This window comes from Salmo salar, chromosome ssa04 (genome assembly GCF_905237065.1).
Source record: "Salmo salar chromosome ssa04, Ssal_v3.1, whole genome shotgun sequence".
In the NCBI taxonomy this organism is placed as follows: domain Eukaryota; kingdom Metazoa; phylum Chordata; class Actinopteri; order Salmoniformes; family Salmonidae; genus Salmo; species Salmo salar.
Window position 1 is genome coordinate 65760835 of NC_059445.1, and position 26497 is coordinate 65787331.

Below are 26497 nucleotides of genomic sequence, written 5' to 3' on the forward strand. Positions count from 1 at the left end.
TTCAAATCACATGACTGCATCCAACTGATATTTGCAACTTAACAACTGGTAAATTCCAACCTCCCACATGGTTACAAAGGCAGCATCAGAGTGGAAACTTGAGAGGCCCAACATAACAATCTGGTCACAACAGACAATTCCAGGAACATTGTGAATGCTGAACATTGTGAATGGCATTTAATTTTCCTGCTGTACTGAAACCAAACCCTGAACTCAAATGGGTTTGGGGAACCGTTACACCCCTACAATCCATACAAATCAAATGGGACTGCCATTTAAATCTGTTGGTTTAACGTGAATGATTTACGTTGTTTTGTTAAATATGAGTTATTAATAAGTGATACAGAGCAAGTGCATTTTGGAATGTTTATCTATGAGGTTGTTGTTTGATCTCAAATAATTTTTTCATAGATACTATATTAACATGTGCTGTCTAGTTAAAACCATGTAACTGGCACCAACTACCGCTTTGTTCTCTAATTTTACATTTTAGTAGATTTATAACTTAGATAAGAGTATGTAGCATAAGGATGGGTCGTATCTGACAGAAATTACATGTGGATTCAATTGCCTGTAAATGGGATTCGGTGAGTGCTTCGAGACAACGCTAATCCGTTAAGCCTTCCCAACAGTGGTGGCCCACGTGGCGAATGTGCATGGACCCTGATCGTGGGGTGCTTGGTATGGCACTGGCCACTCATATTAGACATAGTGAAGAGGCCTTTAATTCTGATGGCCATTCCGGGGTGGCCTCGAAACGTATGCTTTCTCCAGAGAAAAATGTCACGCACAATATGATGTGTCAAAGGGCAGGTGTAAATCAATTCAATGTTAAAGCCCTCTAAACAGACTACTGGATCCTCTATGGTTTCCTCAAATGTAATGATGTGACTGTGTTTTTAGATTAGTCTTGAGTCCTCTCTAGCATAAGGGGTGTCTAAAAGAAAAAGGATTGGCCTCTCAATTTAATGCACATTGGCGTAATAAGCTTTAGGACTCATTATTGGATGGAGAGGAGCCTCTTCTCTAGTCCATCAAAGCAAGTAATGAGGCATTCGAAATATTCAGGCAACATTAGGAGAATAGAAATTGGAGCCAGCTTCTAAGCTTTTGCTTGTGTAACACATTAAGAGGTGCTCTCTTCATCAATTTCTCACCTACTGAGTTCTACGGCTATATGGTCTGCTTTTCACTGCTTTCCCGTTAACATTTACATAGTAAGACTGTATTAGAGTGGGCGTGCACCAGGAGCACATTCAAGGCTATTTTGCCAAGCTTTCTTTTTGGCTTTTTTCCGAAGGCAAAGCACCTATGTAAAGGTTAAAGGGCGACTGCACTTCCTGATTTGGCCTCGTTTTAGATTTGGTTCATTAAGAAATGGTAGCGGCCTTGACAGAATTTAAATGTGAGTTGCTTTCGGAGTGTGGTTTGATATGACTGTTTCTCGCAAAGATATGACATGACTGTCTCTCGCAAAGAAGGGCACCTATTGTTAGATTGGGGGGGGGGGCAGACATTGAATATCCCTTTGAGCATGGAGAAGTTATTATTTACACTTTGGATGGTGTATCAATACACCCAGTCACTACAAAGATACAGGCGCCCTTCCTAACTTAGTTGACGGAGAGGAAGGAAACCGCTCAGGGATTTCACAATGATGCCAATGGGGATTTTAAACCAGTTACCAATGGCTGTAACTGGTTACCAAACCAATGGCTGTAATAGGATAAAACTGAGGATGGATCAACGACATTGTAGTTACTTCACAATACTAACCTAAGGTTGAATACTTATTTGATCAAAATATATTAGTGATTTATTTTATTTTTATATATATATATATATTACAACTGAGTCTTTCTTCAAGCTCTGTCAAGTTGGTTGTTGATAATTGCTAGACAGCCATTTTCAAGTCTTGCCATAGATTTTTAAGCCGATTTAAGTCAAAACTGTAACTAAGCCACTCAGGAACATTCAATATTGTCTTGGTAAGTAATTCCAATATATAATTGGCCTTCTGTTTTAGGTTATTGTCCTGCTGAAAAGTGGATTTGTCTCCCAGCAGACTGAACCAGATTTTCCTCTAGGACATTGCCAGTGATTAGCTCTATTCCTTTTCTTTTTATCCTACAAAAAAGTCCTTGCCGATGACAAGCATATCCATAACATGATGCAGCCACCACCATGCTTGAAAATATGAAGAGTGGTGATGTGATACTCTATGTTGGATGTTGCCACATTTTTTTGCAATATCACTTTAGTGCCTTATTGCATGTTTTGGAACATTTTTAGTCTATACAAGCTTCCTTTTTTTCACTCTGTGTTTTAGGTTAGTATTGTGGAGTAACTACAATGTTGTTGATCCATCCTCAGTTTTATCCTATTACAACCATTTAAACTCTGTAACTGGTTTAAAATCACCATTGGCATCCTGGTGAAATCCCTGAGCGGTTTGCTTCCTCTCAGGTCAACTAAGTTAGGAAGGGTGCCTGTATCTTTGTAGTGACTGGGTGTATTGATACACCATCCAAAGTGTGAATAATAACTTCACCGTGCTCAAAGGGATATTCAATATCTGCTTTTTTTTCACCCATCTAACAATAGGTGCCCTTCTTTGCGAGGCATCGGAAAACCTCCCTGATCTTTGTCATTGAATCTGTGCTTGAAATTCACTGCTTGACTGAGGGACCTTACTGATACAGTACATTCAGAAAGTATTCACAACCCTGAACTTTTTCCACATTTTGTTGTTTTACAGCCTGAATTTAAAATGTATTACATTTAGTATTCAACCCCTTTGTTATAGCAAGCCTAAATAAGTTCAACAATAAAAATGTGCTTAACAATTCGAATAATCAGTTGCATGGACTTACTCTGTGTGCAATGTTAAACATAATAGTGTTTAACATGATTTTTGAATGACTACCTCAACTCTGTACCCCACACAATTATCTGTAAGGTCCCTCAGTCGAGCAGTACATTTCCAACACAGATTCCACCTCAAGGACCAGGGAAGTTTTCCAATGCCTCGCAAAGAAAGGCCCCTATTCGTAGATGGGTAAAAATCCCTTTGAACAGGGTGAAATTATTAACTACACTTTGGATGGTTTATCAATACACCCAGTCAATACAAAGATACAGGCATCCTTCCTAACTCAGTTGCCCGGAGAGGCAGGAAACCGCTCAGGGATTTAACCATGAGGTCAATGGCGTCTTTAAAACAGTTGCAGAATTGAATGGCTGTGATAGGTGGAAACTGAGGATGGATCAACAATATTGTAGTTTCTCCACAATACTAACCTAATTGACAGTGAAAAGAAGGACAACTGTACAGAATAAAAATATTCCAAAGCATGCATCCTGTTGGCAACATGGCACTAAAGTAATATTGCAAAGAATTCCGGATCCCTCCGGAACATTCATTACGCACACCTGTCCCCTGCCTGTGACCACAATTCCTGCCTTCTGCGAAGGCTTAATAAACATCTGCCGCGCTCTACGTGTGAATCTACACATTTTTCTCCCTGAGTATTCATTACACTCCTCGCTCTTTTGTTTGGGGTTCAACCCTGTGTTTTGTTGCGTGTTTGTTTGGTCTTCGTCCCTGTGCCTTTACACGGCACGCCGTAATTTGGGCTTAATAAAAACCCTTATTACACATTCCTGCGTCTGTCTCCTGATCCGTCATGCCAACGTGACAGGTATGAATAGTTTCTGAATGCACTGTAATTGTATGTGTGGGGTGCAGAGATGGGATAGTCATTAAAAAATCATGTTAAACACCATTATTGAACATAGTTAGTCCATGAAACGTATTGTTAAGCACAATTTAGTCCTGAAGTTTAAGCTTGCCATAACAAAGGGGTTGAATACTTAAGACATTTCAGCTTTTCCTTTTTTATTAATTTGTGAACATTTCTAAAAACATAATTCCACTTTGAAATAATGGGGTATTGTGTAGATCAGTGACACAAAATCTAAATGTAAACCATTTGCAATTCATGCTGTAACACAACAAAATGTGGAAAAAGTCAAGGGGTGTGTATACTTTCTGAATGCACTGTAAATAGGCTGAAGCATGGGATTGCCTATCTGCTAATCATTAGTAGGGTCCTGCTTGGGGTAGAATACCAATGGTTCCCAGCTGGTGAGCTGCATAAAAATCAGCTGGTGGTCTGAATGAAAACATTCTTTCAACCCGTGGGTCGGCTTGCTGTTCAGAACAATTACATTGCGTGTTGGAAACATTTTAAATTAAGATAATACACTTTTTAAAAACCTAAGAGCTTTTTATCTAGCATTGCTTCGAATTTCATTCACAGAAGATCAAAAATAATATAACTAAAATGTAGTTGTTGTGTAAGTATTCAGCCCCTTTGTTTAGGCAAGCATAAATTAGTTCAGGAGTAAAATGTGGCTTTACAAATTACATTATATTTTGTGTGAAATAATAAGGCTTGACATTATTTTCTAATGACTGACCCTTCCTCTGTCCCCCACACGTAAATCTGTAAGGTCCCTCAGTCAAGTATTGAATTTCAAGCACAGATTCAACTACAAAGACCAGGGAGATTTTAAAAATCCTCACTAAGAAGGTCACTGATTGGCAGATGCTTTTTATTATATATTAAAGCACCCAGACACATCAAAGATACATTCGTCCTTCTGAACTGAGCTGCAGGACAGGAATACAACTGTTCAGGGATGTTACTATGAGGACAATATACAGAAATATTCCAAATATTCTTGTATGCAACAAGGCCCTAAAGTAATACTGCAATAAAAATGGAAAGGAATACACTTTTTGGCCTAAATGCAAAGCCTTATGTTTGGGGCAAATCCGACACAACTGCCTCCTTATTTTCAAGCATAGTGGTGGCTGCATCATGGTATGGGTATGCTTGACATCGGCAAATACTGAGGAGTTTTTCAGGATAAAAATTAACGGGAGGCGCTAAGCACAGGCACAATCCTATAGGAAAAGTCTCCTTTACACCGGAAACTGGGAAAGGAATTCACCTTTCCACAGGATAACCTACAACACCTACAAGGCCAAATCTACACTGGAGTTGCTTACCAAGAAGACAGTGAATGTTCCTGAGTGGCCAAGTTACTTTTTGGACATAAACCCACTTGAAGATCTATGGCAAGACTTGGCAGTCTAGCCATGATCCCCAACATCTTGACAGAGTTTCAAGAATTTTGAAAAGAATAATGGGCAAATGTTGCACAATCCATGTGTGCAAATCTCTTATAGACTTTCCAAAGACTCACAGCTATAATTGATCCCAAAGGTGTTTCTAACATCTATTGACTCAGGGAACTGCATAGTTATTCAATGACTATTTTTTTGTTATTACATTTTTGTTAATCTTTAAAAATAAATATTTCCAATTTTTCTTCCTGGTTGACATGAATAAATGACATTCAATTTTAATTCAAATTTGTAACAATAAAATGTGAAGAAATCCAAGGGGATTGTACCTTGCACGTATACATATGGATGTCACACAGCCAAAGATTTTCCCCAAGCAAAATCAACTCAAAGAAGTCTAGCACAGATTAAAACAGTTTTTGTGTTGACTTCGACAAATCATAAATTTCTGTAAAATGTCTGCATTTTTTTACAGACAAATGCCTGCACATCTACAACAGACTGGTGACGTGCTGTTTACAACAGCAAAGACAGCAAATGCAATTAACTAGTCCATGCTGATGGCTTTTCCCTGAACCTCTAATAAAGTGAGAGCAGCCCAAATGACCCACTTTAACGGGGGTGATGAAGCAGCAGCCCATTCCACTGCCATAAACGCAGCCCCATTAATAACAGTATAAGAGTGTAAGGGAAGTGGCAATTGCCACACAAACCCAATGTTATGTTCACTCAGCATGTTCTGCACAAACAGCTTAGCTTCCATGATCCCCCGGAGGTAGTAATAGGCAAGTAATTATAATAAAGTCCACAAATACATCTATCGCCTATGCGCAGATTTAATATCAATGTTGAGGGGTCTAGTTAGTTTTCATTCTCTGGGTTTCTGGTGGCATCTCTCAGGGGCAGACAGGGATTGAAGTGAAATTCACTAGCTTGCGTCTCAGAGAATTGTTTGCTTTCAAGTGGATGCTGTCGATCACTACTTCAATAGCTCCCTGCTTTTTCACGTTTCCATGGCAATTTGATATAAAAAACACAATCCTAATTAAATGATTTTACGCACAACTAAATTAGAGATGTGTTTTATGAGAAAGAAATACACTTTCACATCAGGGTATAGATAGACCATGGAAATCATATTCAATTACTAGAGGGGTTGTCATAGAACCTCAAAGTTCCAGAATGGGGTGAATATGGCAGCCAAATAGGTCAGGGAGAAATCCAAACCAGTCTAATTGGAATGAATGTGTGCATGTCAGAGCAAAAACCAAGCCATAAGGTTGAAGAAATTGTCCTAAGAGCTCCGAGACAGGATTGTGTCGAGGTACAGATCTGGGGATGGGTACCAAAAAAATTCTGCAGCATTGAAGGCCCCCAACAACACAGTGGCCTCCATCATTCTTAAATGGAATAAGTTTGGAACCAGCGAGAGCTTCATGTTCCACGGTGTCCACGTCACTAAGGACCTATCATGGTCCAAACACACCAACACAGTCGCGAAGAGGGCACAACAATGCCTCTTCCCCCTTAGGGGGCTGAAAAGATTTGGCATGGGCCCTCAGATCCTCAAAAAGTGATATAGCTGCACCATTGAGAGCATCTTGACTGGCTGCATTACCGCTTGGTATTGCAACTGCTTGGCATCCAACCGTAAGGCGCTACAGGGGGTAGTAACTTGGGCCAAGCTCTCTGCCATCTAGGACCTCTATACCAGGCACTGTCAGAGAAAGGCCCTAAAAATTGTCAGACTCCAGACACCCAAGTCATCGACTGTACTCTCTGCTACCTCATGGCAAGCGGCACCGGATCGCCAAGTCTGGGACCAAAAGGCTCCTGAACAGCTTCTACCCCCAAGCCATAATACTGCTGAACAGTTAATCAAATGGCTTCCCTGACTATTTCCATTGACCACCTTTTTATTTGCACTGACTCTCCTGCACCGGCTCTATGCACACTCACTGGGCTCTACACACACACACACACACAATACATACAGTACTCTCACACACAATAACAAAAAAACACAAACATGCATATTGATGCCACACACACACAAACACTCACACATAGACATGTTCACACTCTTTACATATGCTGCTGTTGCTACTCTGTTTATTATCTAACCTGATTGCCTAGTCACTTTTACCACTACCTACATATTACCTAAATTACCTTAACTACCTCGTACCCCTGCACATTGACTCGGTACCGGTACTCCTTGTATAGGATAGCTTTCAACATCAATATGTATTATTAATTATTAATAGGTATTATGCCAATTGCAGTACATTTCTCTGGAATACTTGCTCCTTTCTAACATGTACAGTATATCTTCACACTTACATGCATTTGCTGGTGAAGCATAGGAAATAGATGGGAAAGTGTTGGTGAACTCAGAGAAAGGGGAAACTTTATTAGCTAAGTACAGCACAGAAATAAATGTCAAGATAACATTTTTTATTTATTTTATTTATTTCACCTTTATTTAACCAGGTAGGCAGGTTGAGAACAAGTTCTCATTTACAATTGCGAACTGGCCAAGATAAAGCAAAACAGTTTGACGCATACAACAACACAGAGTTACACATGGAGTAAAACAAACATAATATAGTAGAAAAATAAGTCTATATACAAAGTGAGCAAATGAGGTGAGGTAAAGGCAAAAAAGGCCATGGTGGCGAGGTAAATACAATATAGCAAGTAAAACACTGGAATGGTAGATTTGCAGTGGAAAGTAGAAATAGAAATAATGGGGTGCAAAGGAGCAAAATAAATAAATACAGTATGGGAAGAGGTAGTTGTTTGGCCTAAATTATAGATGGGCTATGTACAGGTGCAGTAATCTGTGAGCTGCTCTGACAGCTGGTGCTTAAAGCTAGTGAGGGAGATAAGTGTTTCCAGTTTTAGAGATTTTTGTAGTTCGTTCCAGTCATTGGCAGCAGAGAACTGGAAGGAGAGACGGCTGAACAACATATAGTAGCATAGCGTGTATTTTCTTCTTCAGCCATGCAGGTGGCAGCTGCCCCTCCGGCTCTCACTCCTTCACATAGATTCTGAAAATAAAGCAGTATTCAAAACCTTTTTTTACTGCACTGAATTGTTCGACACTGAATTAAATGTCTGGTATTGTTATCAGACCCTGAAACATTTTGAACACAAGCCCTGGTTACAGCAAGTAGCTAGCTAGCTAACTAGGCTAAGGATAAATATGAAGTTGTCCCTCAACAGCAAGCAAGTAACCATTGTTACTGTTCAAACAGTTACAACCTCTAGTCCTACTAAAAGCACATAGTTGCTAAAGGCACGGCAGGTTGCAGGTTGCAGATCAGTTTTCAAAGATGTAACGTTACAATGAAACTACTTATGAAATCAGATTGTATTGGTCACATACACGTTTTTAGAAGATGTTATTGCAGGTGTAGCAAAATGCTTGTGCTCCTAGCTCCAACAGTGCAGTAGTATCTAACAATTCACAATACACACAAATCTAAAAGTAACAGAATGGAATTCAGAAATATAAAAATATTAGGACGAGCAATGTCAGAGTGGAATTGACTAAAATACAGTAGAATAGAATACAGTATATACATATGAGATGAGTAAAGCAGTATGTAAACATTTATTAAAGTGACTAGTGTTCCGTTATTAAAGTGGCCAGTGATTCCATGTATATAAGGCAGCAGCCTCTAAGGTGCAGGGTTGAGTAACCGGGTGATAGTCGGCTAATGATGTCTATTGAACAGTCTGATGGCCTTGAGATAGAAGCTGTTTTTCTGTCCCTCGGTCCCAGCTTTGATGCACCTGTACTGACCTTGCCTTCTGGATGATAGCGGGGTGAACAGGCCGTGGCTTGGGTGGTTAATGTCCTTGATGATCTTTTTGGACTTCCTGTGACATCGGGTGCTGTAGGTGTCCTGGAGGGCAGGCAGTGTGCCCCAGGTGATGTGTTGGGCAGAACGCACCACCCTCTGGAGAGCCCTGTGTTTGCGGGCGGTGCAGTTGCCATACCAGGCGGTGATACAGCCCAACAGGGTGCTCTCAGTTGTGCATCTGTAAAAGTTTGTGAGGGTCTTAGGGGCCATGCCAAATTTCTTCAGCCTCCTGAAGTTGAAGAGGTGCTATTGTGCCTTCTTCACAACACTGTCTGTGTGGGTGGATCATTTCAGATTGTCAGTGATGTGTAAGCCGAGGAACTTAAAACTCACTAACTCAGAAAGGCTGCTGCCTGCATTGAGACCCAATCACTGGCCACCTTAATAAATGGATCCCTAGTCACTTCATACAATGCACTCTAAATAATGCCACTTTAATATTTGCATATCTTATATTACTCATATCACATGTATATACTGCATTTTATACCATCTATTGCACCTTCGCCATCGCTCATCCATATACTTACATGTACATATTCTCATTCACCCCTTTAGATTTGTGTGTATTAGGTAGTTGTTGGGGAATTGTTAGATTACTTGTTAGATATTACTGTTAGATATTATTGTTAGATATTACTGCACTGTTGGAACTAGAAGCACAAGCATTTCGCTACACTCGCATTAACATCTGCTAACCATGTGTATGTGACAAATAACATTTCATTTGATTTGTAATGGTATATCATAAGTGAAGTTTGGAGAAAGTTATGCTGTGGCATTTAAAAGTAGGTTGGACATTTTCCCCTGCATTAAACAGAAATGGGCACGAGAAATGCTTAATAATTAGAGCAGTAAGGTTACCAGTCACTGGCCACTGGCCACCTACAGTGCTTACAGTGCCTTCAAAAAGTATTCATAACCCTTTACTTATTCCACATTTTGTTGTGTTACAGCCTGAATTAAAAATGGATTAAATAGATTTTTCACAAAATAACCCATAATAACAGTTTTTAAAAATGTTTTCACATTTATTGAAAATTAAATACAGAAATATCTAATTTGCATAAGTATTCACACCCCTGAGTCAGTACTTTGTAGAAACACATTTGGCAGAGATTACAGCTATGTCTTTCTATGTAAGTCTCTAAGAGCTTTACACACCTTGATTTGCAGCATTTGCCCATTATTCTTTTCAAAATTCTTCAAGCTCCTGTCAAATTGGTTGTTGGTCATTGCTAGACAACCATTTTTAAGCCTTGCCATAGATTGTCAAGTAGATTTAAGTAATTCATAGTCTTCTTGGTAAGCAATTCCAATGTAGATTTGCAGGTTATTGTCTTGCTGAAAGGTGAATTCATATCCCAATGTCTGGTGGAAAGCAGACTGAACCAGGTTTTCCTCTAGGATTTTGCCTGTGCTTAGCTCCATTCAGTTTCTATTTTATCCTGAAAAACTCTCCAGTCCTTAACGATTACAAGCATGCACATAACACGATGCAGCCACCACTATGCTTGAAAATATGATGAGTGGTACTCAGTAATGTGTTGTATTGGATTTGCCTCAAATATTACACTTTGTATTCAGGACAAAAAATGTTTTGCAGTATTATTGCAAACAGGATGCATGTTTTGGAATAGTTTTATTATTTTCCTTCTGTCAATTAGGTTAGTATTGTGGAGTAACTAAAATGTTATTGATCCATCCTCAGTTTTCTCCTATCACAGCCATCAAACTCTAACTGTTTTAAAGTCACCATTGGCTCCATCGTGAAATCCCTGAGCGGTTTCTTTCCTCTCTGGCAACTGAGTTAGGAAAGACGCCTGTATCTTTGTAGTGACAGAGTCTATTGATACATCATCCAAAGTGCAATTAATAACTTCACCATGCTCAAAGGGATATTCAGTGTCTGCTTTTTTTATTTTTACTAGTGATGCACCGATATTACATTTTTGGCCGATACCAATATCCAATATTTTCCTTGTCAAAAAAACGATACCGATAACCGATATTAAAAGTTTTAGCAGCCTTTTAAGTATTCTAGTACAGTTAAATACTTAACACACACACATGGACGCAGCGGTGTAAAGCACTGCATCTCAGTGTAAGTGGCGTCACTACAGACCCTGGTTCGAATCCAGGCTGTATCACATCCGGCCGTGAGTCCCATAGGGCGGTGCACAAATGGCCCAGCGTTGTCCGAGCCGTCATTGTAAATAAGAATTTGAACTGACTTGCCTAGTTAACTAAAGGTTACACACGCACCACACTGACCAAAAAGTTATTTTGTTGGCATTTACATATGTCCCCATTACCAATAAAACATAATCGAAACATATTTCTTTCACTTACTTTCTGTGCTGTTTTGTTGTTCATTTGTTCAGTCGTTTCATTCTCAACCAGGATTTCTATGGAACGCCGTTTGGGTCTTTGCGTGTCAAAAACGATACAAGTCAAATAACACTATTTGACGTGTCAAATAACACGACATAATCTGTTTCAGTAGCTATAGTTAGCTAGCTAACTATATAGCTAGCTGTCATCATCTAAAAAAACTAATTTATAAAACAGTTCTTATTTGATTAATGGTGGTCGGGACCTATCTATGTGAAGCTAGCCACAATAAGGATTAGCCACAATAGTGGACTTTGGGGTTAGCCTTCAAAATAAAAGTATGGCATAATTCTACTATTTGTATTCATTTGCATCACTGTCAATTACATTTTTATTTTGAAGGCAAACCGCAAATTCCACTATTGTGCCTAATCCTTATTGTGGCTAGCTTCACAACACATAATCCGGTCCTGTCGAGCGTCACTAGCCAGATGAAGCCAGCTGGCTGCTTATAACGTTAGCTTTGGGCAACAGGGTTAAGTAGCTGGCTAGCTATTTATTTTCATGAACTGAAGTTAAATTTCAATAGGCAAACAACAAGTGTCAACCTAGCTAATACTTACTCACAAGGATTCCTAAATCATTGCTAAGAATAATGAAAATGACTGCAGTTTTTACTGGTCATTGTTTTCAGGCTGGTTGTATTGGTGCTTGCTACTGTAGGTACCCCAGAAGTTGCGGTCGAACAAATGATGCTTTATTACCAATGCGGTATTGTAAACACATCGTTTGTGGCCGGTGTTTGCTTGTTTGCTGGCTTTTTTGTACAGCTTTGACAGTGCTACTGTATCTTTTTTGACACGCAAAGACTCAAATGGCGTTCCATAGTATGTATGTCGTGAAGCTATTACTGTGTAACTCCGGTAGGGCAACATCGAAAAATAGCGCACTTAATGTTAATGGTAATGTTAACCGGTGCTCGACCAGTCGGCGAAAGCCAACATCACCCATGACAGAGAACGGTTGATTGTCAAGGGCAATGAATTCCATTATCTTGGCATTAACCTCTCTTGGGTAGGGGGCAGTATTTTCACGGCCGGATGAAAAACGTACCCAAATTAAACGGCCTACTACTCGGGCCCAGGAACTAGAATATGCATATTATTAGTAGATTTGAATAGAAAACACTCTGAAGTTTTAAAACTGTTTGAATGATATCTGTGAGTATAACAGAACTCATACGGCAGGCAAAAACCTGAGAAAAATCTAACCAGGAAGTGGGAAATCTGGAGCTTGTAGTCTTTTTAAGTCATTGCCTATCCAACACACAGTGACTTAGGGTTCATTTTGCACTTCCTAAGGCTTCCACTAGATGTCAACAGTCTTTAGAACCTAGTTTCAGGCTTTTGCAGTGAACAGAGAGCGAACATGAAGGCCGGGGAGTTGGTGACTCAGGGAAGGACATGAGTTCATTGGCCCACGTTCACGTGATGAGGTAGCTGTGTTCCAAAACGTTTTTCAAGACATTGGAATCGTCCGGTTGGAATATTATTGAAGTTCTATGTTAAAAAGGCCCTAAAGATTGATGCTATACAATGTTTGATATGTTTCAATGAACGTAAATATAACTTTTTTTTAAAAACTTTTCGTCGTGAAATTTTGGGCGCGCTTCCTACATTTGGAGTAGCTTACTGAACGCGCAAACAACAAGGAGGTATTTGGACATAAATTATGGACTTTATCGAACAAAACAACATTTATTGTGGACCTGGGATTGCTGGAAGTGCCTTCTGATGAAGATCATCAAAGGTAAGTGAATATTTATAATGCTATTTATGATTTTAGATGACTCCAAAATGGCGGGTATCTGTATTGCCTAGTGTATGTTTCTGAGCGCCGTACTCAGATTATTGCAAAGTGTGCTTTCCCCGTGAAGCTTTTTTGAAATCTGTCACAGTGGTTGCATTAAGGAGATGGTTATCTAAAATTCTTTGAATAACAGTTTAATATTTTATCAACGTTTATGATGAGTATTTTTTGTAAATTGTTGTGCTGATTCACCGGAGTATTGGAGGCAAAATATTTTCTGAACATCACGCGCCAATGTAAAATGCTGTTTTTGGATATAAATATGAACTTTATCGAACAAAACATACATGTATTGTCTAACATTGAGTCCTAGGAGTGTCATCTGATGAAGATCGTCAAAGGTTAGTGCTTAACTTTAGCTGAATTTCTGGTATTTGTGACCCCTCTCCTGCTTGGAAAATGGCTGTGTGGTTTTTCTTGTGTTGTACCTGTCCTAACATAATCTAACTTTATGCTTTCACCGTAAAGCCGAAGACATGGATGTCGATTATTGCAGTCCCCCGCACCTCTCTGATTCAGAGGGGTTGGGTTAAATGCAGAAGACACATTTCAGTTGAATGCATTCAGTTGTACAACTGACTAGGTATCCCCGTTTCCCCTTTCCCCTATATACAGTACATGCTACATATTCTATCCATATACTGTTTATATTGTCTATACATCCCATCAAATATATACAGTGCATTCGGGCCCCTTGACTTTTTCTACAATTTGATTCGTTACAGCCTTGTTCTAAAATCAATAAACATTTTGTTTTTTCCTCATCAATCTACACACAATACCCCATAATGACAAAGCAAATCATGTCCAATAAATTGAATTTACCACAGGTGGACTCCAATCAAGTTGTAGAACTTGCTCAATTTTGAGTCTCATAGCAAAGGGTCTGTATACTTATGTAAATAAGGTATTTCATATATATATATATATATATATATATATTGCAAACATTTCTAAAAACCTGTTTTTGCTTTGTCATTATGTGGCATTGTGTGTGATTGATGAGGAAATGTTTCTATTTTATAAACACCTCCCTCTGCAAATGGATCATGGACTTCCTGACAGGCCGCCCCAGGTGGTAAGGGTAGGCAACAACACATCTGCCTCGCTGATCCTCAACTCTGGGGCCCCTCGGGTTCGTGATTAGTCTCCTCCTGTACTCCCTTTTCACCCACGACTGCGTGGCCAAGCACGACTCCAACACCATCATTAAGGCAGTGTGGTGCCAGGACAACAACCTCTCCACCAATGTGAGCAAGACAAAGGAGCTGATCGTTGTCTACAGGAAAAGCAGGGCCAAACAGGCCCCCATTAGCATCGACGCAGCTGTAGTGGAGCAGGTCAAAAACTTCAAGTTCCTTGGTGTCCACTTCACTTACAAACTATCATGGTCTAAACACACTAAGACAGCCATGAAGAGGGCCCAACAACACCTTTTCCACCTCAGAAGACTGAAAAGATTTGGCATTTTTTATTTATTTTTTATTTCACCTTTATTTAACCAGGTAGGCAAGTTGAGAACAAGTTCTCATTTACAATTGCGACCTGGCCAAGATAAAGCAAAGCAGTTCGACAACATACAACAACACAGAGTTACACATGGAGTAAAAACAAACATACAGTCAATAATACAGTAGAAAAATAAGTCTATATACAATGTGAGCAAATGAGGTGAGATAAGGGAGGTAAAGGCAAAAAGGCCATGGTGGCAAAGTAAATACAATATAGCAAGTAAAACACTGGAATGGTAGATTTGTAGTAGAAGAAAGTGCAAAGTAGAAATAGAAATAATGGGGTGCAAAGGAGCAAAATAAATAAATAAATACAGTAGGGGAAGAGGTAGTTGTTTGGGCTAAATTATAGATGGGCTACATACAGGTGCAGTGATCTGTGAGCTGCTCTGACAGCTGGTGCTTAAAGCTAGTGAGGGAGATAAGTGTTTCCAGTTTCAGAGATTTTTGTAGTTCGTTCCAGTCATTGGCAGCAGAGAACTGGAAGGAGAGACGGCCAAAGGAGGAATTGGCTTTGGGGATGACCAGAGAGATATACCTGCTGGAGCGTGTGCTACAGGTGGGTGCTGCTATGGTGACCAGTGAGCGAAGATAAGGGGGGACTTTACCTAGCAGGGTCTTGTAGATGACCTGGAGCCAGTGGGTTTGGCGACGAGTATGAAGCGAGGGCCAGCCAACGAGAGCGTACAGGTCGCAGTGGTGGGTCGTATATGGGGCTTTGGTGACAAAACGGATGGCACTGTGATAGACTGCATCCAGTTTGTTGAGTAGGGTATTGGAGGCTATTTTGTAAATGACATCGCCGAAGTCGAGGATCGGTAGGATGGTCAGTTTTACAAGGGTATGTTTGGCAGCATGAGTGAAGGATGCTTTGTTGCGAAATAGGAAGCCAATTCTAGATTTAACTTTGGATTGGAGATGTTTGATATGAGTCTGGAAGGAGAGTTTACAGTCTAACCAGACACCTAGGTATTTGTAGCTGTCCACATATTCTAAGTCAGAACCGTCCAGAGTAGTGATGTTGGACAGGCGGGCAGGTGCAGGCAGCGATCGGTTGAAGAGCATGCATTTAGTTTTACTTGTATTTAAGAGCAGTTGGAGGCCACGGAAGGAGAGTTGTATGGGGCATGGGTCCCCAGATCCTCAACAAGTTATTCAGCTGCACCATCGTGAGCAGTGTTGTACGAGATCTTCAGTTTCTTGGCAATTTCTCACATTGAATAGCCTTCATTTCTCAGAACAAGAATAGACTGACAAGTTTCAGAAGAAAGATCTTTGTTTCTGGCCATTTTGAGCCTGTAATCGAACCCACAAATGCTGATGCTCCAGATACTTAACTAGTCTAAAGAAGGCCAGTTTTATTGCTTCTTTAATCAGAACAACAGTTTTCAGCTGTGCTGAAATAATTGCAAAATGGTTTTCTAATGATCAATTAGCCTTTTAAAATGATAAACTTGGATTTGCTAGCACAACGTGCCATTGGAACACAGGAGTGATGGTTGCTGATAATGGGCTTAAAAAATCTGCAGTTTCCAGCTACAATAGTCATTTACAACATTAACAATGTCTACACTGTATTTCTGATCAATTTGATGTTATTTTAATGGAAATGAAATGTGTTTTTCTTTCAAAAATAAGGTTATTTCTAAGTGACCCCAAACTTTTGTAAGGTAGTGTATATATACAGTACCAGTCGAAAGTTCGACCCACCTACTCATTCAAGGGTTTTTCTTAATTTTGACTATTTTCTGCATTGTAGAATAATAGTGAAGACATCAAACAGGTATTACACATGGAATCATGTAGTAACCAAAAAAGTGTTAAACAATCAAAATATATTTGAGGTTCTTCTAAGGAGCCACCCTTTGCCTTGATGACATCTTTTCACACTCTTGGCATTTTGTCAACCAGCTTCAAGAGGTAGTCACCTGGAATGCATTTCAATTAACAGTTATGCCTTGTTAAAAGTTAATTTGTGGAATATCTTTCCTTCTTAACCTGTTATGGCTAGGGGGCAGTATTTTCACGGCTGGATAAAAAAACGTACCCGATTTAATCTGGTTACTACTCCTGCCCAGTAACTAGAATATGCATATAATTATTGGCTTTGGATAGAAAACACCCTAAAGTTTCTAAAACTGTTTGAATAGTGTCTGTGAGTATAACAGAACTCATATGGCAGGCCAAAATCTGAGAAGGTTTCATTCAGGAAGTGGCCTGTCTGACAAGGTGTCGTTCTTCTTGTCTCTGTTTATTGAAGAGTGAGGATCTTAGCTGTCCCGTGACACTTCCTACGGCTGCCATAGGTTCTCAGAAGGCGGCAAAAAGCGGAATCGTGGCTTTGCAGGCTCTGGCTGAAACAAAGTAGCGCGTTTGGGTAGTGGCTGGTTACAGTACTGTGAGACTCAGGCTCGTGCCCGCGTCGTCCGAAAGGTTTGTTTTCATTCCTCTGTTTAGCTAAATGGACATTCCCGGTCGGAATATTATCGCTTTTTTACGAGAAAAATTGCATAAAAATGGATTTTAAACAGCGGTTGACATGCTTCGAAGTACGGTAATGGAATATTTAGATTTTTTTTGTCACGAATTGCGCCATGCGCACGACCCTTCTTTACCATTCGGATAGTGTCTGGGACGCACGAACAAAACGCCGCTATTCGGATATAACGATGGATTATTTTGGACGTAACACATTAAAATGTGGAAAAAGGGGTGTGAACACTTTCTGAAGTCACTGTATCTGTCTGCCCTATCCATTCTAATAATCATGATTAGCTATAATAATGGATGTGACAATTGTTACATGTAAGTTCAAATTCACATAGCAGTCTAACGTATAAACAAAAATTCACATAGCTCTAGCTTGTTGCCTTGGTAACACATTTTCTTGGGAAAATACTAGCTAGCTAAGCATCGCTATTAAATGTTAGCTAACTACTTATGACAATCAAATAAATTTGACTTTTGAAAGATCACTTCAAAGATGTAACACTGTTTTACAACAGTTTTGGTTTCGCCTCTTGGGAACATTTTACTAGCTAGTGGTCACTAAATGTGCCGGAAATGACATGCAACAACGCTGGATAAAAGTTTGCTAAATGAATACTGGCTCACAAGCTAAATTCGCATCCTTTCTTTTCCTAGGTGGGCAAATCTTTTTTTAGATTTTTACAATTTTATGTTAGAACTACTTTTTACCCGTTAAATAAATTGTTTTGCTCTGCATTTGCTGAGAAATAATCAACACCCTCTGAAAAATCAGTAGTGAGTATTTAGGCGAACAATGTAATTTATTGTTTTAATATGTTGGTAACTGCTTTGTAAAAGCAATAAGGTCCCACAGGATATGTGCTATATGCACAATATAACACGACTAAGGGCTAAGAACAAGGCCCTACACACTAAGCACACTGATACTCCAACACACATGCAAACACTCACTCCACCATTTGCTCATGTAACCGATGTGAAATGGCTAGCTAGTTAGCGGGGTGCGCGCTAATAGCATTTCAATCGGTGACGTCACTCACTCTGAGATCTTGAAGTAGTTGTTTCCCTTGCTCTGCAAGGGCCGCGGCTTTTATGGAGCGATGGGTAACGATGCTTCGATGGTGGCTGTTGTCTATGTGTGCAGAGGGTCCCTGGTTCGAGCCCAGGTAGGGGCGAAGAGAGGGACGGAAGCTAAACTGTTACACTCACACACGCATAATATGCACATACATTTATACTGTCTCTACACACCCACTCACATACAATCATCATATACGCTGGTACTACTCTGTTTATCATATATCCTGATTCCTAGTCACCTTACCCCTATACAGTGGGGGGGGGAAGTATTTGATCCCCTGCTGATTTTGTACGTTTGCCCACTTACAAAGAAATTATCAGTCTATAATTTTAATGGTAGGTTTATTTGAACAGTGAGAGACAGAATAACAACAACAAGAAATCCAGAAAAACGCATGTCAAAAATGTTATAAAATGATTTGCATTTTAATGAGGGAAATAAGTATTTGATCCCTCTGCAAAACATGACTTGGTACTTGGTGGCAAAACCCTTGTTGGCAATCACAGAGGTCAGACGTTTGTTGTAGTTGGCCACCAGGTTTGCACACATCTCAGGAGGGATTTTGTCCCACTCCTCTTTGCAGATTTTCTCCAAGTCATTAAGGTTTCGAGGCTGACGTTTGGCAACTCGAACCTTCAGCTCCCTCCACAGATTTTCTATGGGATTAAGGTCTGGAGACTAGCTAGGCCACTCTAGGACCTTAATGTGCTTCTTCTTGAGCCACTCCTTTGTTGCCTTGGCTGTGTGTTTTGGGTCATTGTCATGCTGGAATACCCATCCACGACCCATTTTCAAAGCCTTGGCTGAGGGAAGGAGGTTCTCACCTAAGATTTGACGGTACCCGTCCATCGTCCCTTTGAGGCGGTGAAGTTGTCCTGTCCCCTTAGCAGAAAAACACCCCCAAAGCATAATGTTTCCACCTCCACGTTTGACGGTGGAGATGGTGTTCTTGTGGTCATAGGCAGCATTCCTCCTCCTCCAAACACGGCGAGTTGAGTTGATGTCAAAGAGCTCCATTTTGGTCTCATCTGACCACAACACTTTCACCAGTTGTCCTCTGAGTCATTCAGATGTTATCAATTGTTTTCTTGGTGACTATGGTCCCAGCTGCCTTGAGATCATTGACAAGATCCTCCCGTGTAGTTCTGGGCTGATCCTCACCGTTCTCATGATCATTGCAACTCCACGAGGTGAGATCTTGCATGGAGCCCCAGGCCGAGGGATATTGACAGGTCTTTTGTGTTTCTTTGCGAATAATCGCACCAAATGTCATCACCTTCTCACCAAGCTGCTTGGCGATGGTCTTGTAGCCCATTCCAGCCTTGTGTAGGTCTACAATCTTGTCCCTGACATCCTTGGAGAGCTCTTTGGTCTTGGCCATGGTGGAGAGTTTGGAATCTGATTGATTGATTGCTTCTGTGGACAGGTGTCTTTTTTACAGGTAACAAGCTGCGGTTAGGAGCACTCCCTTTAAGAGTGTGCTCCTAATCTCAGCTCGTTACCTGTATAAAAGACACCTGGGAGCCAGAAATCTTTCTGATTGAGAGGGGGTCAAGTACTTATTTCCCTCATTAAAATGCAAATCAATTTATAACATTTTTGACATGCGTTTTTCTGGATATTTTTGTTGTTATTCTGTCTCTCACTGTTCAAATAAACCTTGTATTAAAATTATAGCCTGATAATTTCTTTGTCAGTGGGCAAACGTACAAAATCAGCAGGGGATCAAGTACTTTTTTTACTTTTTTTGTTCTACCTTGTTATTTTTAGTATTACATTGTTATTGATTACTGCATTGTTGTGGTTAGAGCTAGCAAGAAAGGAATTTCACTGTACTTGTGAATGTGACATTAAAACTTATACAACGTATATTTGCCATATAACACACCCTATCGGGCCTTATTGCTTAAATGTGCTTTGTTTATGTTTCCTCTTTTCTTAGTACCTGCGAAGATCACAAACATATCGACGGACATCACAGTGAATGAGGGCAGTAATGTAACTCTCATGTGTCTGGCCATTGGACGACCAGAGCCTAACATCATATGGAAACATCGCTCTGCAAAAGGTAAAACTCTGCAAACCTTTGAGGTCAAAACATAGAATCAATCAATGAGTATAATAGAGCAGTGTATCTATTCTAAAAGCGTATCGTCTCTAGTCATCAAAATTCTAATTAGCTGTGTTGCTGATGTTTTAAGAGGTTGGTGTATAACAAATTAGAGTTAAGTGCCTTGCTCAAGGGCACATCGACAGATTTCCACTTTGTCGGCTCGGGTAGTCAAACCAGCCACCTTTCGGTTATTGACCCACCCGCCCATACTGTATGTAATGCTCCATGACCGTGTAATAAGTATGGAGTCCTTGGCTGACGAACAAAGCTGACGAACAGCCTGACCTAATTTATCCATCTAAAATGTAGTGTCTTGTGTCAACCTTCCTTCTAAAAGAACACCTACATCACTTGATTCACATGAATATTGCCTGCAGTATATAGGCTAACTAGGTGTTTCAGGCTAGCAGAACAGTTGTACTGTCAGCCATATTGATGAATTTACATTAAAAGGGCAATTTATTGATGTTTTGAAATGGTTGTCCCATCTGTACCTAGTATTTTAACATCAAACTGGAGTTTGAGTGATACAACGCTTGATTTTACTCAATTTAGTAGGTCCCAATTTAGTAGATCGAAAGCATTGTATAGACAGTGCATTTTGAATATGATGCCCACGGGAGACAAACCTACAACCTCAATGCTGGTAGGTCCAACCTGCAGCCAAATATACTAATAGCTTGGCCATAGGCCATTCAATGTTGGATAAGTTTTGTTATTTTTCTGTTTGTGCTGACAACCACAAGCCACGAGATAGCCGTGTGTGTGTGTGTGTGTGTGTGTGTGTGTGTGTGTGTGTGTGTGTGTGTGTGTGTGTGTGTGTGTGTGTAAACGTGTTTTGTCTTCTAATTACGTGTAGAAGCAGCCCTTCGGTTTCCAGTGAACATGCTCCAAGAGTCATGGGCTGCTTGCTTCAATACGATCACACACGTTCTGCCTGGAACACTCAACATGAATGCATGCAGTCCAGATGTTTGTCTCTCATTTACATGTAATCGGCTGAGCCAATTCTTCTTCACAGTACAGGATTTTCAATATCCCCTTTTTAAGACATGCTCTGGAACTTTGGCGACTACTAAGTATTTTTTAAACCTTGCGCTTGGGGCTGGATGTGTCAATGTGTAGTTCATACATGCATAATCTATGAGCAGAATTACTATATTACCTCAATTAGCCACGAAATCCTTAGTTTGAAAGTAACTGTTTTTCTGGAAGCTGTGCTGTGCCATTTTCCCTACATGTTCCCCCACGTGGACCAGCCTACCCTAGCAATTCGAGTTCAACCAATGAGCTTCAGCCCCTTGCCATGTGAGTGACAGTTAGCATGAGGCACATCATGCACACACAGAGTGAGAGGGTGAGCAATGATGTGGTGCACATATCTGCACATATGTGACGTAGTATGCAATTTTCGGGGACCGTGAGCACTATTTTAAAAATAAAATAAAACTTTCAGAACTACTGGTTAAAAAGTATACCAAAGTACTGGAGCCACTCTTTAACAACCGCCCTAAAACAACTGCCCTGATTTTCCAATATTTACATTGAATATCATCTGTTTCCTGCTAACTTTTATATGAAGTGCACGTTACAATTATAGTCAAAGGGTAACTGTTTAATGAAATGCCTGTATGCATAAACCAGATGGTGTCATTATCCATGATTGGAATTGAGTGTAATTAAAACCACACTCTATTCTAATGCAATGCATGCATTATGATGGCAATGTTGATCTACCAACTCTACTCTATTGAATCGGGGAATAACAGAGAAAGGAAATGTATATTCATTTAGTTGTCATAACAGACACCATAGACTGACATTAAACGGCAACAAAAGCAGCCAATATGAAGGGATGAAATCACTTCTGTGAAAAGCAATAAGCGATGTCTGTGGCTGAGAGTGTCTGTTAATGTCAGGGAGATGCGAAGATGGCGGGTTATCTTACTTGGCATTTATGTGCAAGCTCTAATGAAAGGAAGAAAGGAGGAAGATGTGAGGGATGTTTGGCTGCTCGGAAAGACATTCTCACCGGAGTGTGTAAAAACTTAAATGTGTTCTGGAGTGACATTTCTTCACTGTTTTCCCACAGTTTGTCTCCATCTCTGTCGCTCCTGATTATGAACCACTCCCAAAAATGAAGCATTTATGCCTGTAAGAATTGTATTAAAGTGACTGCTAAGGGATTGGGCTATATTTAGACAACATATTTGAAAATAAATCCAATAAACCAAATTATACATTACGAACTGAGCTAAAAATCTATGAGAAAACCGCCAAGGCATCAGATGGGTATTATTCTATCTAGTGTTTCACACTCAGTGTCAGGCAGGAACATGAGGAAATGTTTTGCAAAAAAAAGCATTGAAAGTATAGGAAGTGTACCCACCTATTTCTTTACTACTACATCACTGGTTACCTTAATATATGGATGCAATCAATTGAAGATTCAGCTTGATTTAGTGCACCAAAAGCCTGTCTCCAATTCAATTCATTTGGGGACAACTGTGAATGAATTATTCAACGCTTTCCACTTCATTCTTGGCTGCCAGGCTCTCTAAAAGGATTAGAAGAAGTATGCATGAAGAAAACAGTGCATGGCGAGGACAATGCACTGCCGGGCCAAATGGATCAATGTGGACCATTAAAGACACATTATATGGAGGATGTTACGAGTGTCCATTTGTCGAACTGTCAGAAACATCATACTGGGTATTTCTCATTTAAAACGATGGTAAATAATAAAGACTTTGCAGTTTGTAAATGAATGTGCGGCCTACACCGTGCTTGCAGCACTGTCACAATCTTATCAACAGCGTGATAATTTTTTTGCTCCCTTCTGTCTTGAAATTATACTTTTTTTGCCCTCTCATCCACTCTCCCATCCAATGTTGTTGTAAGATTCTTACTCTTACACGGCAAAACATCACGGACAACACAGATGTGACAGCGGCCATCAATCATGCTGTCTAGCTCAGTTGAGCCGATCCACTTTTGTTTTCAAATTGCGTTGTAATTTGTGTCTTGGGGGAGAAAAATTGCTAGTTAGGAAAGTTCCTGTTGGAGACTTGAAGGTCTGTGCACTCTAATTTGGCAGTGTCAGCAGATGATTGACAGCTCTATGGCATTGTGGACTGATGTTGTAGACTGGTGGCAGCTCTCGTGATGAGTGGCAATCAGACTATTATACAGGGGAAACGTATGGCATGCCATTTGCTGTGATACGTCTATCAATGGGAATAATGTTCTGTTAGCACTGTCAGTGGAGTGATGGCAAAATCACTGGAGACCTTACCCAGTGGTGTAGGAAAGTTCTGGAAACAGCACTGGATTGTATACAGTTCAAAGCGTACATGTAGGGATGGGCATTGGTTTCTTGTAAGGTTTGGGTTAAGATGTTTGGCCAACGTCCTGTCTGCCACTGGCTAAACGGTTTGACCTGGTGTAGTTATTGGTGCTGTCTTGGATGAGCATGACCAGTTGGAGGCCACGGAAGGAGAGTTGTATGGCATTGTAGCTCGTCTGGAGGGTTGTTAACACAGTGTCCAAAGAAGGGCCAGAGGTATACAGAATGGTGTCGTCTGCGTAGAAGTGGATCACCAGCAGCAAGAGCGACATCATTAATGTATACAGAGAAAAGAGTTGGCCCAAGAATTGAACCCTGTGGCACCCCCATAGAGACTGCCAGAGGCCCGGACAACAGGCCATCCAATTTGACACATTGAACTCTGTCAGAGAAGTAGTTGGTGAACCAGGCGAGGCAATCATTTGAGAAACCAAGGCTATTGAGTCTGCCGATGAGAATGTGGTGATTAACAGAGTCAAAAGCCTTGGCCAGGTCAATGAATACGGCAGCACAGTATTGTTTCTTATCGATGGCGATTACGATATCGTTTGGGACCTTGAGCGTGGCTGAGGTGCACCCATGACCAGCTCTGAAACCAGATTGCATAGCGGAGAAGGTGCGGTGGGATTCGAAATGGTCGGTAATCTGTTTGTTGACTTGGCTTTCGAAGACCTTAGAAAGGCAGGGTAGGATAGATATAGGTCTGTAGCAGTTTAGGTCAAGAGTGTCCCCCCTTTGAAGAGGGGGATGACTGCAGCTGCTTTCTAATCTTTGGGAATCTCAGATGACACGAAAGAGAGGTTGAACAGGCTAGTAATAGGGGTTGCAACAATTTCGGCAGATAGTTTTAGAAAGAAAGGGTCCAGATTGTCTAGCCCGGCTGATTTGTAGGGGTCCAGATTTTGCAGCTCTTTCAGAACATCAGCTGACTGGATTTGGGAGAAGGAGAAATGGGGAGGCTTGGGCGAGTAGCTGTGGGGGGTGCAGTGCTGTTGACCGCGGTAGGGGTTGGCAGGTGGAAAGCAAGGCCAAATATGATCAAATATATTGACAAGAGAGTCGAGTGACTGCTCCAACAATGGAAATACATGTCCGCAAAAATGGTAGGCAGGCATGATATGAGAGGGCAGATACACGTGTGAACAACAGGCACTACTAAGTTGTTTTTCTCAGTTGCCACGTGCATCCACTTACATCAGTACATTTGTAACAGCCTAAACATTACGTAACTTCTATAAGATCAAATAAGCCTGACGTATTTAACACTCCCATAGACCTCCGTACAAAAAATAACTTGGTCTGCTTATCTCACCTGGACAGATTTTGGGCAGAAGTAATCCTCTCGCTTTGCCTCTTTATCTCTGCGAAGGTTAAGCACATGGAGGAATGAGTAGGATTCTGTGTTTTCACAAATTCATTGATTTTCATACAAATGCATTATCTGCCTTCCCAATAAAAACTAGTTTGAAAATTCAAACATATACAGTATTTTATAGAAAAAGGATGATGTACGTTTCTGAACGATGCATCATGCTGCATTGTTGACAATATGACCGAGCAGTGCAGATTACTGTTCCATTTGAGCAGGGCTTTACCCGGTGCAACCCGGACCAGTTTAATCGAATACCCTCAATGTATCTGGGGGTTTGTTCAAGAGCATCTAACATTGAAATCTGATCTCTCTGAAAAGACAAATGAGGTTGGCAAGCAAGGTGCCTTTGCTTCCATGCAGTCCCACTGGTCGCTTTCTTTATGATCACTTTCCTGTAACTCTGTTTGTTGTGAAACAATTCAATCAATTCTCTCTGCTAAAGGTCATTTGGTCAGAGATGACACCAATGTTTCATATGGCCTCGTTCTCCTTTGCAAACAAGAATTGAAAAGCAATATTGTCCATGTTGATACAGTTGCTTGCCAGAATCACAGAAAAGGCTTTTGATATATTTGTCCAACACTTACTAACACTGTGTGTGTGTGTGTGTGTGTGTGTGTGTGTGTGTGTGTGTGTGTGTGTGTGTGTGTGTGTGTGTGTGTGTGTGTGTGTGTGTGTGTGTGTGTGTGTGTGTGTGCGTGTGTGTGCATTAGAGGTCGACCGATTATGATTTTTCAACGCCGATGCCAATTATTGGAGGACCAAAAAAGCCGCTACCGATTAATCGGCCAATTTTTATTTATTTATTTATTTGTAATAATGACAATTACAACAATACTGAATGAACACTTATTTTAACTTAATATAATACATAAATAAAATCAATTTAGCCTCAAATAAATAATGAAACATGTTCAATTTGGTTTAAATAATGCAAAAACAAAGTGTTGGAGAAGAAAGTAAAAGTGCAATATGTGCCATGTAAAAAAGCTAACGTTTAAGTTCCTTGCTCAGAACATGAGAACATATGAAAGCTGGTGGTTCCTTTTAACATGAGTCTTCAATATTCCCAGGTAAGAAGATTTAGGTTGTAGTTATTATAGGAATTATAGGACTATTTCTCTCTATTCGATTTGTATTTCATATACCTTTGACTATTGTATGTTCTTATAGGCACTTTAGCATTGCCAGTGTAACAGTATAGCTTCCGTCCCTCTCCTCGCTCCTACCTGGGCTCGAACCAGGAACACATCGACAACAGCCACCCTCGAAGCAGCGTTACCCATGTAGAGCAAGGGGGAAAACTACTCCAAGTCTAAGAGCGAGTGACGTTTGAAACGCTATTAGCGTGCAC

The 26497-nt window shown here is 40.4% G+C and overlaps 1 protein-coding gene across 2 annotated transcripts in view; it reads left to right on the forward strand.

Moving 5' to 3' along the window:
• Positions 1-26497, forward strand: part of LOC106603663 (opioid-binding protein/cell adhesion molecule) — a 379546-nt gene that overhangs the window by 306195 nt on the left and 46854 nt on the right. For both annotated transcript variants that reach the window (XM_014197611.1, XM_014197610.2), the window contains one exon: positions 20255-20380. In XM_014197611.1, the coding sequence (XP_014053086.1) occupies positions 20255-20380 (126 nt within the window). The remainder of the gene's footprint in view (positions 1-20254; positions 20381-26497) is intronic.